This window comes from Melanostigma gelatinosum (genome assembly GCF_949748355.1).
Source record: "Melanostigma gelatinosum genome assembly, chromosome: 12".
Classification (NCBI taxonomy): Eukaryota; Metazoa; Chordata; class Actinopteri; order Perciformes; family Zoarcidae; genus Melanostigma; species Melanostigma gelatinosum.
This window is the reverse complement of record NC_136645.1, coordinates 6,402,086-6,414,645: the sequence shown is the minus strand read 5'-3', so window position 1 is coordinate 6,414,645 and position 12,560 is coordinate 6,402,086. Positions and strand designations below refer to the sequence as shown.

The 12,560-nt window shown below is 42.2% G+C and overlaps 1 protein-coding gene across 1 annotated transcript; it reads right to left on the bottom strand.

Moving 5' to 3' along the window:
* Nucleotides 1–3,478: 3,478 nt before the first annotated feature.
* Nucleotides 3,479–6,646, bottom strand: six2a (SIX homeobox 2a). The gene is made up of 2 exons (XM_079280551.1): nucleotides 5,759–6,646; nucleotides 3,479–4,442 (listed from the first exon to the last, which is right to left on the bottom strand). The coding sequence occupies exons 1-2, from the start codon at nucleotides 6,316–6,318 to the stop codon at nucleotides 4,130–4,132; spliced, it is 873 nt and encodes a 290-aa protein (XP_079136677.1). The 5' UTR covers nucleotides 6,319–6,646; the 3' UTR covers nucleotides 3,479–4,129.
* Between the last annotated feature and the right edge of the window lie 5,914 nt (nucleotides 6,647–12,560).

The following is a 12,560-nucleotide window of genomic DNA, read 5'->3' as shown; positions in this document are numbered from 1 at the left end:
CAGGTATCCTATAGAGTAAACACGCCCTTATAAAGCCGAGCATATGGCTACCAATTGTACTTAAATGTGATTGTATGTTAATGTGAGTTTGTGTTAATTGAGTGAAATATCCAAACACAACAATTAACATGAAATTACAATACAAAGTAGCTTCATGTCTTCTGTGTTGTGTTGCCTACTTTTTTTAAAACTTCTTTGCTTATTTTCTTGCCTTATTATAAAAATGACCAAACGACACTCAAATCCAGACCCAACAAATCCGAATTATTAACGTAAGACAACCGCAAAAAAGTTGTTGTGAAGTTGTGACTTCAAGGTCCGTAATTTAAATTATATTAGCTCAAATCAATTTAAGCTGAAATAAAATAGCATCGGCCTGACCAGGGCCAAAAAAAGATATCGTATATTTCGCTGCAATTGTATTCGATAAAAATGGAAAAATGGAATGTATGAAGATCAGTTCGAAGATGCAAATAAAACAGCTTAGCGAACCAAACGTAAAACAATCATGTTGCAATCTGCAGGATACATTTTGTTTGACATTAAATCCTCCCCATTATTTTATGTTGTTAAATTGAGAGGCTGCATTCATGAAATAACAATCAAAACTCTATTCACTAACGTTGCATGACAAACGTGCGTGTAAAATGCATTTGGTGCGAATGGTTGTGCGGTGATGTAATTATGAAGACAACAACAACTCACTCATTTGCTCAGTCGTGGAACAAAGACAGAGCTCGGGTCAGAACAACTCTTAATGTTCGATATAAGTGAATGGATGTGATCTTTGCGAGGCCAGGACTCAACATTCTCTGCTTATTCTCTAATGGCTTTGTTTCCCGGGGCAAAGTGGCATTAGCTTCTTTTCTACACGATTGTTTGCTGACAGTTGAACACTTGACGTTTCATATCCGCAACATCCTCACCCCGCGGTGAGATTAGGAAGCCTGCAGATCAATTTGGGCGAGAAACACGACTAGTTCCCACCTGCAGCTGTTTATCCTGATTCTCCTCCTGCCTTGTTCTCTCCTTTATTTGGCCAGAATCCCGCCAGCGTTCATAACTAGGGCGCGTTGTTAGAACTTTTCTTCAACGCTGGTGGATTTTCATAACATCTTCTGCCCAAAAACATGTTTAATAGCCCCCCCTCCGTGGGCACACATGGCGCGCGCACACACATGCAGTTCAAGTTCACATCTCGGACCTTATTGGAAACAAGCAAGAGTGAAAGTATGAGGAGCCCAAATTCACAACTCTTTGTGGGGTTACAGAGTTGGTTTGGTGAGAGACCAACTATTCGGTGTCTCCTCACGAGCCGCTAAAGGCTTGTTTTGAGTGGACCCACATGCACTCCAGTCCTCCTTAATTACAAAGTGTGAGCTTTGAGCTGCGTGCGTAATGAACCAGAAGCTGTGCCGGACAAGGTGCGACCGATCCGTCACCTTCACAGACAGGAGGGAGACAGTTCACACTCTTTGTGTACACTTTTCATATTTACACTCACATTAGAGCTGCCCGGGCCTGCAAGATAATTCATTACTGGAGCATAATGTTCCTTTTGCTGTTGTTTTACGCATTAAAACAAAATAGTTCTCCACCCATTCACATGTCAGCCTGACAGCCAATCGACACCCAGTGAACTATGAGACACGCTGACAAGTCCTCATCAGTGTGATTTATGGTTTATAATTATGCATGATTACTATTTTCCCAAATCAATCCGATAATACCACACATGAGCTGTGAGATGAATAATGCTACAAGATGAAGACAAGGCACTAACATATTCCAACACTGTTATTATTAGAATAATAAGAGTAAGAACAACACAATAAAATGCAACCGAGCGCAGTAGCATCTGAACCTGTGGGGACATATTGAGTGTGAAAGGCCGAAAAGATGTTCTTTTAGCTTTATTCTCGGCCAGCAGATTTGTGGAGGGGAAGACGGGGGCTGGAGGTGTTGCACGGCTGAAGCTGTTCAAACAAAGTGTCTTCTTTCAACGCCCGTTTCCAACTCTGTGTTTTCTTTTTTTTACTCCACCATACGGTACTTTTGTTCTCCGCAGCGGAGCGCGGAAAGATACGGTGTCGTCACTTGAACATCGAGGTTCCCGGTTGGCGGAGCACGTCTACATTTCGCCCAGCTTTGCCCATAATGGCCACATGGTCTCTTGACTCGTGTTGTTTTTACAAAGCACTAGATTAAGTCTCTCTCTCTCTCTCTCTCTCTCTCTCTCTCTCTCTCTCTCTCTCTCTCTCTCTCTCTCTCTCTCTCTCTCTCTCTCTCTCTCTCTCTCTCTCTCTCTCTTGTTTTGCCATTTTAACATCAGTCATGATGACTTCCATGAACTTTGCCCTTAAATTGGCGAACATCACTTACAAGAAACGCCAATTAGAATAAACAAAATAAAAACCAGAAACGCAATAATTCAGCTGTTGTGTTTCTCGTTAAATAGACCAATTAAATACTATACAATTATAATTGAATTATAATATAATTATATTAATTATTTAAAAGGCTATACTATTTTCCTCTTTATACATAACTCGAAACTTTAAAACTATTTTTTAGACTCAGTTCTTGAATTTCTATTTTAACTTCAAAAGCAAAGAAGCCTGGAAATTAATTTTAGGGAGAAACGACTTCCCCTGCAGCATTTATGATGATATGGAAGATAATCCAGGGATATATCGACCCGTGCATGCCGGCAGACAGCACACACATAAAGGACAATATCCCCTTTCTTAGAGCAGGCATACCTGTCAAAGGCTAAGAGCTCTTGGTTTTTGGGCAATGCTGTCTGATTATACATTTCCCCAACGTTATTAAGGAACTGGTGGTTCAGCACACACTCAAAAGGCCAGAGGTGATAGTGAAGCATGCGAACCAGTTTTACGCCCACTGGCCGTTTAGATGCAACGTTAAAGTTTGTGTCTGTAATAAATGTCCATTTATATCAAAGTCATATTCACGAAAATACAGTTAGATCCAAACATTCAAATTAAAAGTGCAAAGAATGAATTCAGTAATTATTTGAAAATGCAGATCCTAGCTGTTCTGGGAATATTTATATATATTTTAATATTTTTTTTAAATGTCACTCAGCTTGAATGGTTTGAAAATAAATAACGAGGTGACCAGTAAGAGACAAACCATATAAACATATTGGTTTTCTGCAACAAAAAATAAACAATTATCAAGAGTCATTCAGAATCAAAGAAATCCTCAATATTCAATCCATGGATTGTTTTTCTTTTATTGTAAAGGGTATATGAAACTATAGGTGAATCGTTTTATGTTTCATCATGTATCGCAAAGTTTACATGCAGTCTCTTTCCAAATGAAAATAATAATAATAGTATCAAGAGATTTAAGAGATTTCACCTTATCACGGCTCTTATAAAACACTTGAGAATATCATGCCCCATCATCCCCCCCCCCCCCCCCTACCCCCTTCAGACAAACAACTGCGTAGCCTATGGCTCTCTTGGAAAACCCTGTAATGTAAACAAAAAGGCGATGGGTACCTTCAACACGGTGCCTTCAGAGTCTGCTGATATATCGAAACCCCTAAAATATCAACGGTAATAGTAACAAGAATTAAGACATTTTATTGTTTTCAACAATATAGCATGTTACGTTATTACATTCCGGTAAAATACTTTTTTTCTTTTATTTTTTTCTTCCTTTTTTTTTTTTACCTAAAACGACCAATATCCGCCTCACCGTTTGTCTGCATCAGCACTGCAAAAATGATCCATCTTTACAAGTCATACTCTCTATTAGTCTTTTGAATTACATTTTCCTTAAGCAAATAGAAAATACTTCAATAAATGGTCGCTGTTTTAATTACATTTCTTAAGTGCTCTGTCTTGAAACTTGTTTCTAGACGGTGAAACAAGAGGGAGTTTCATTTGGGGATAAGTGCACCCAATGGCAGATTTCTCCCACTTGTTTAAAACGACTGGTTGAATATGAGACCATACATGATTTGTTACGGTGGCTGTCTTCGCAGTGTTCCAGTCTGTCTGCCGTCCACCTTGCCGCGAGTGCTTGAAGCTTGCCTCACGCCACCTCGTAAATGACTTCTCCCAAAAAAGAAAAAGCAGTGCTCTCTGTGCCGTTTTTAAGAGCCGAGGTCCACTAGATTAGAAGACATATTGTTCAGTATGGTGTCGTGGTGCAATGAGTGGTGATGGTGCACCGAGTCTACACCGCTGGGTACCGGGATGGCGCTGGGTCCCTGCGGGGGCGCGAGGCCGTGCAGGGACTGTAAACCGGTGTTTGAGCCCAGCAGCAGAACCGGGCTCGGAGACATGTGATCCGGTGTCCCCGAAGGTGTTTTATCGTCGTCCGAGCTCCCCAATAGAGATTTATTTCCATTCATGGAAGAAGTCAATGGGTTGTGACTATTGCCGTTGGAGTTCTCGTTGTTTTCCCTGCCAACAAAAAGCAAAATCACATCATTGTGGGGACAGAGAGGAACTCTTGCAACATATCAGTCCGTCTGGAAAAAATAACTGGAAGCCACGATCAAGTTGGGACACATTTTAAAACTAGCTACAGAGATACAAACTACAGGACTAAATATGCAGATAAAATATTTGTAAATACATATTCTATATTTATGCATTTTAAATATGATATAACAAACACACATAGGCCTACACACACACAAAGACACTAAGTAAAAATAGTGTAGTCCATGCTGTGTGTAGCCTACTGGGGTATTAATAAGGTTAAGCCATATCTATATGCATTATAATCCAATGCTTGGTCTCATGATTTATTAATGGATGCAGACAATTACTAAGTCATTGGAATAATCATTTCACTGAACCTACATTACGTTTCTGTGTTTAGGGCGAACTAATTTAACCTGTGGGTAAACAGGCCATAGACTCTTATTATGTCTGAATAAATGACAGCTTTAATTGTTGCTAAACGTGTGCTTGTCGCGTATTGTTTGCAGTGGTGAGTCGGGCTTCTTCTCAGTGGGAAGACATGATTTACGTGGAGCTTTCCGCCCGAATTAGTGGCCGGAGGGTGAAAGCAAACACCGACCGAGAGAACACCTGACTTAAACACGTCTCCCAGACCTCCGCCTGCCTGAGTAACTTCCCAACTTTGGAATGTACAAACGAGTCCTAATGAAATGTCTACCGGTCTGATATACACATGCAGGACGCCACATCAATATACACCGCAAAACAACTTTTCAACGTGTTCTGAGGTGTTTTCTTCGTTCTCTCCAGTATCTGGAGGGTTAAAACTGGTTGTTTTTTCTCTGATCCTGATGTCAAAGTGAAATTTCATGCTATAATTAGTGTGATTAAAACATAAAAGTGCCATAAATGCAACTTTTATAGCCTTGTAATTTACCTGACGACAAGCCTTTCATTTTCTGCCTTTCAACTTTTACGCGCGGCTTGCACAATTATCACAAACACAAGAGCAACAATGGGCCGTGAGTTTACTGAAGCTTAAACGAAGAAAAAGTTTGGAATATCATTTCCCACCGATAGATACATAAGCGTGGAGAGAACTGGAGCGATTAGTCAAGAACTGACAACACAATCATATTTGGCCAGTGCGTTAAAATGCCAGATGTAGGTCAACAAATCATATTGCATAGTCACACCGAAACACTGGCTGTTTGTGCCTGTTTTAAATACAATTCCTGTCTTATTTTGCTTGCTCTCATAATCTTAGAAATAGTACGAGTAAAAGTATTTGAAGTGTCTCTGACTCCTACCTTTCCTTTGCCTCCGCTGCTCGGTCTCGCTGCCGTCGGTTTTTGAACCAGTTGCTGACCTGCGTCGTGGTGAGTCCCGTGGCCTCGGCCAGCTCTCTCTTCTCCCGCGGGGATGGGTAAGGGTTGTGGGTGTACCACTCCCGGAGGACGCTCCTGCTCTTCTCCTTGAAGCAGTAGCTCGTCTCTTCTCCGTCCCAGATGGAGCGAGGCAGGGGGAACTTTCTCCGGACGCGGTACTTCCCCACGGCGCCGAGCGGACGGCCTCTCAACTTCTCCGCCTCGATGTAGTGCGCTTTGAGCCACAGCTGCTGCAGCTTCATGTGGTTGTGCGGCGAGAACTGGTGGCTCTCCAGGATCTTGTAGAGCTCTCGGAAGTTTCCCCGGTGGAACGCTACCACGGCTTTCGCTTTGAGGACGCTCTCATTTTTGTGGAGGTGTTCGCACGCCGGGAGGGACCAGAGGAAGCGCCCCAGCCGCTCGATGTTCCCCCCTTGCTGGAGAACTTCGCAAACACACGCAACTTGCTCCTGCGTAAAACCAAACGTCGGAAGCATGGACATGGCGACAACGTAAATCAATAGAAATTATATTGTGCCTTACTTCCACGTCTCCCCTCTCAGTCGCACATTAAATCAAAACGCGTTAAGTCCACAAGCGACAAAAGGTCCCCAAAAAGAGCAAGTTAAAACTTAAAACAGCCCCAAGTTAGGTATAATATCCAACTGCGTATTGTGGAGTAAACTCAAGTCCATTCAGCCATGCAAAAGCCCAGGCGACAAATCCTCATGTAGTTGGTGGGAAAGAGAGAAAGTTGCTTCTCCTTCAGCCGTCCTCCTCCACCTTTTCTATTCCGTTTCAACATAACCTACTCCCGGAGACCGGGCTCGCTGGCTCGTTTTAATAATATTATTCTAAGCTGGCAAGACAAGCGATTATATGAACTCTGATTGGTCGGTTATCTGACCCAGGGATGGTGAGGATAAGACTTAGTCAAATTATTTGCCATGGTTACGCTGCCACTCAAAGTAACCTGATATGCTTTGAGGTGGCTCCCTGGCAAAGTCGACCCGATCGTTCCCGTCACGACCAGCCCGCCTACCAATATAAATGTTGCTCGGATTTTTCTTCTTAAACACTTTTTTCTCTCTTTACCTTCACTTTGACGGACACCTTGGGCAGCCAAAGAGCGCAGAGCTGGGGGGTGTGCGTTTGTGGAGAGGTGGAGCAGCGCTGGTCCCGCAGCTGAGGGAAGGATGGCGCCAGAGCGCACAGAGCCTGCTGCAGGACGTCTCCACGCCTCCAGCTGCTCCCACAAATCCGCCACGACTTCCACAACAACTTTAAAGTTATAGTCACTTCATCATTTCCGTCAAGTGAAATGTCTGTCAACTGACACGAGTCGACTGATGTAGCATTGAAACGCTCGCAAAAAATACCTGACCTATATCAGAAAAATAAATAAACACAAATAAATTAGACAAATTCTGTCAGAGGGCGGCGATTTATGTTTTTTCACCTACAATCAATTGAAATAAAGGTATAAGTTTTAAACATGAACAATAACACAGTTAAAATTAATTTGGTAAAGGTTTACATTGGAAACAGCACGCCAGTTAATCAACCACTCCATAACCAGGACGCCATATGAGAGATGTTACAATAACAATATAAAACAACAGAAAGTCAATCAGAAAGCAGTTTATCAAAAATGTGTAATCATTCTAAATACTGCACTTTAATAGAGAGCATATTTACTTTATATTAACTTAATAGCTAATTTAATGATTTAAAAAAAATCAAATCTGCTATAAATATCACATTTATATATCTGTGATCCCCAAATTAATATTATATTTCAGTATGAAGTAGACGTTTCATTATATAATGTTGCCGAGATGAGGCTTATTATAAGCATCTCAATGAGCTGGGGAGGAGAGGGGCGCACGGAATGGCAAACAATGTTAAGGTGTGCAGCCGGTGTAATTGTGACACGAGGTGTTCGTGTGTGCTGCGGAGAGTTTGTTGAACGGGGAGCAGAGAGGGAGAGTCTGTCGGCCAACAGCGGAGAAGAAAAACGACCAGCAGCAGCACCGGTGAGCCAAAACTTTTCCGTTTGTATTTAAGTCATCTGGCTGAACTCACAGGCAGGATTAGAAGATAAGAACCGAGTAATCAGTTCAGTATGATGAGGAAGATGACATGATGCAGGACAAAAAAAGCAAAGCGAGGGCAAAGGAAACAGTGAGAGCATTTTTTAGAGGTAAAATGATTCGAGATTTATAGGAGAAAAGTACACTTGTTGATACAAACATTGTCAGAGAAAGTGGTAGCAGCACGATGAAAAACACTGTCAAAACGTTTGGCGTGGTGTTGTCAGGTATATGGTGACTTGTGTCACGTGGACGGACATGCGTGTTATTGACCGTTGGGCCAAAGATTGACCAGTTCGATTTCTATCGCCTCACCATGGGACCTCTTCATTAGAGATGCGACTGTCAGTTACACCCACACTCAGTATCGCATCACTCGACACTGCTGCCTTAAATCTCACACACACGCGCGCGCGCGCGCGCACACGCACACACACTCCTGTCTACTCCGGCAGACCTGTTTCAGATGCAACAGACTCCTAGAGAGACAATTATCTGCTGACGCTTGTTGATGGCAGTGTGCAATTATATTTGAAATTATTAATAATAATATCGTTGACATTACTAGAATCAATTTCATATAATTCCATAATTTCATTGTTATAGTAGCTATTATTGTTTAATATGTAATAGGCACAATGTCATGTGCAGACTACAACTTCATATATTCTAAAAAATAAGTTGCAAATAAATACCAGCTGCACATTTAAAGTCCTAGCAATGCGCTCCATAAAATCTCAGGGGTATAAAAAACGAATTGAATCATCGGCTGATTCACTTTTGCTTCAGCTCGGGGTACATTTCTTCCCTCTGTTCAGGCCTTTTTTCAACGCGATGACCAAATACATCTCCGTCGTGGCTGTTTAAACATAATTATTAGTGCAATTATAAAGTTAGTTTATCAGAGACGAGGGGTCCTGCAGCAGAGCCTGATCCCTGTTTCCGTGTTGTGTTCCCCCTTTTGTTGAATACATTGACTGGGGTTTGGCCTGAAGCGCAGTTCGGAGAGGATTACGGCATTAAGCTGACTGATGGTAATCGTTTTGGGACCGGGGACTCGCCTGAAATGGATAGTGAGGAAAACAAGGAAGCGATTTATAGGCCACACAGTTTACAGTTTCTAACAAGAACATCCTAGAATGGATGAGTTTTATTCTCTCATAAAATAAAAAAGGAGATACAAATATGACGACGCCACGCATCATGATAATACTGAATGGAGTTTGATTCGTTGACTTCGATTCAGGCAGCTCGTAATAATAAGAGAAAGCTCGAGCGAGACCGTTGAGTGAAAATATGACCACCCGCAACAGTTTGGCAGACGAGACATTTAAAACCTATTTCAGATAAACATATCATCTCCATCGATCTAGCGCGCGCACACACACACACTCAATTAAACGCCTCGTAAGTGAGCCTAAAACACACGTGGGGCTCTCCCACTTTTGAAAAAGATGCTGCCATTACGCTCACAGTGGTCATACTATTTTCCACTGAGGTTATGTAAATGTCACAAAATGCAAAATGCATTATAGTTTACCTGAATTTACAGACTGAAAACAATCTTACAAGGCTGTTACTGACAAATGCAGGTGTTGCTTTATCGAATTGTTTTTTTCTTCACTTCAGCTTTATGCTGCCCTGTGCCCCTGATGTCAGCAGTGGTTGCATGAAGGCCTATGAGCTTATAGTCCATCTCTAACCGACTCTGTCCTTAGTCACTTGGATTATTTTGGGGAATGACAAGCACAGATGTAACCAAAATAGGGTTTGGAGCCTTATAGCTCCAGATGGGTTTCATCTGACTTTGCTGCATGACAGATACAGTTGTATACTCAATGCCAACAATAACATCAGCATGGATAGAGTTATGGGATAAAATCGTATTCAATCTTTGATGTGAAAAAGTTTGAGATAACCGCTCCCTGAAGAAACTGTCCCACTCATCCTGTTGACATGTCTCAATCGACACCCGCTCACTCAGTCTGTGTTGCCCAAAGATAAGCTCTACTTATTCAACTGTAAAGCATCCCATTAGAAAGCAACAAGCCGCTTCCAAAGAGAGGATGTGTCAGAGAAAACACAAGATAGAGCAAGCAATTCAAATGTGAAAATACAAAGCATCTTCCTTTCGTGGCCTACTCGTAGTAAGAACTCCTGGGTGTGTGCACCGGCAGTGACGGGGCAAATCGGGGTCCCACGAGTGGCCCGTGACAGTGTTTGTAAACCACTTGTTTCCACGGATCAGTTTGATCAGAGGGCTCTGGCTCTGAAACGGTAATTATTACGGCCGCTGATGAATGGAGATCGCCTTTCCCGTAATAGCCAAACCCCTATTTTCACAACCTCCCACCGCTCACCTCGGCCGCTCTCCACCACGACCTGCACTAATTGAGCTGATTATTGCAAGATGTGTGTTTTGGTGTGTGTTGCAAAGCTTATGTGTCGGAGTGGGGGCTTTTATTCTGTAAGGCTGACCTGAGACAAGCACAACAAGGGGTTGATGAGTAACATTCTTTCGGACAGACATCCAAATGTTGGGCAGAGAGAGAGAGAAATTATTAAAGCCAGAACCTCTGCGTCTGTACCGGTTAAAAGGATATGAATGAGGGTCTATCCAATAATTGGTTGTTTACATCTATCTTGTTACCCCAGAGGCCGGGGCTCGAGCAAGGAGGAGATTTCAATAAACCGCAAAGGCAAGCAGCAGGGAGGGCTGTGTGTGTGTGTGTGTGTGTGTGCGTGTGTGTGTGTGTGTGTGTGTGCGTGTGTGTGTGTGTGTGTGTGTGTGTGCGTGTGTTGTCTTCATTTCCAGAAGGCTCTGACCGGTCGGCAGGTTCATCAGATAGGACGGTTTACATTTCAAGCCCACTCTAGAATATATAGGCCTGCACAAAACGTAACAATTTCACAGGCAGTTAAAAGGCGAGTGAAGCATCACCTTCAGTTGATGATCATCACAGGGTAGAAAAGGCAATAAAAAGGCAATCATTTCTATCTTTTTCTTCCTGACACAGCTTTCCCACATGCAGCCTACTTATGAATTTAGCATAAAATAGGTCATGTAAATGTTCTACCAACACAGTTTGAATATAACTTAAATTCATTTTAATGTGTATCAGATTTGTCATATTTTTTGTCATCAATAACTTTAAATGGCAAGCGAAACATCCATATTTTAGTCTTCTTCAGGATGGAAACGCTTCTGAGAGTCTGACTACAACAAAAATAAACGTATGTAAATACTTATAATGTAACGGAACTTAATATATATCTGTACTATATTTAGTATAGAATAGTATAGTAGTCGTTGTGCTATGTCACCAAACAAGACAAACTTGTATTATTGTATTATTCACAAAATCTGTCATATACCTGTTGAAATACCAGGACAATATCTGAAGACAAATAAACGGCTATATTGGACAAAATATAAACTTATAATCAACCTACAACTCAGCATGGCTAAAACCACTTGCATTTAACTTTCACATAATTGCAATCTGAACATTTTGTGGAGTGAAGAGGACAAAATGAAAAGCCTTGCAATTAAGCACAGCCTGTGTATACATCTATTACTCACTGGCAAAAAAACACACAGCAATACCCCACTGCCCACCCACAACCACCACACTGCTGTGGAACTAATTTACACCTCACTTGCAGCTGGCCTGAGCACTGCAGCAAACAGCAACAAGTGTCTGTTTTTGGAGCTGATGAGTAGCTGTGTGTGTGTGTCAGAGAAAGAGAGAGAGAGAGAGAGAGCGAGAGAGCGGCTCGAGCTGCTGAGGTTAATATATTCGATCAATCACTCCATTTGATTCCTGTTTATTTTCAGGAGTCGCACGGTCTCTTCAGCCGCACACTGAGCCCTTTATGCGCTGCCAAGGCGTTTCCCCTCAACCACTAAGACTGTACAGCATGCACTCGGCAGTAATTTAGAGAGGAGAAGGGCTCCAGCACTTCTCAGATATTTCACGGTTCCTAACCTTTATGGTGAAATCCCCTCAGACCTGTCTCTCGTCAAACCCGCAGTGTGCAGACATGCAGGTATACGAGCTTCACACGTACACTGATTTATGTCAACGCTGTGGGCTTGTTTTAAATGACTGCAAGCACACTCCAGTGAGAAATTATGTATTATTATCGTCTACAATTTGGCAAATGGCGCACAGGGCAAAGTGTGCCGCCTCTCTCCATGCATGCGTTTTCTTTTGGACAAGCTCATAGGCTGTATGCTGTCACTGTGATTTTTTGTTGCCTAAACTGGTTAGACCTGCAAAAAATAGCACATCATACTCTCTACAGTATGCTTAATCTTATTAACGCGGCAACAAGTTTCAGTTTGTTTGGAGTTTCACGTGCAGATGGTTTATAATGCTGCACAATGAATCAAAAGCTAGCTAGAGCTTAGCCTGATCCTTTGGAGTATTTTGATACGGCGAACAACTCAGAAACCACCATGAGCCCAATATGTAGGACCAGATGAACCTCGGCCTGCTCTGCATCAAAGGACACAGAAGGCCGGGATGTATAATTGGATCACGATAACATATTGCCTCTGATCATGTAACATCTGAACGAGCAAATAAATGCCACTTTTGGCCAGAAACATGAGGGAAGAGTTTGCCCCACCCCTAAAAAAAAAAGAA

Bases quoted from the DNA above. Each gene is read 5' to 3' on its own strand.
- six2a (XM_079280551.1), bottom strand. From the start codon at position 6,318: ATGTCCATGCTTCCGACGTTTGGTTTTACGCAGGAGCAAGTTGCGTGT. The intron at 4,443-5,758 runs GTAGGAGTCAGA...TTTTGTTGGCAG, and splicing joins GCAGCGGAGGCAAAGGAAAG to GGAAAACAACGAGAACTCCA.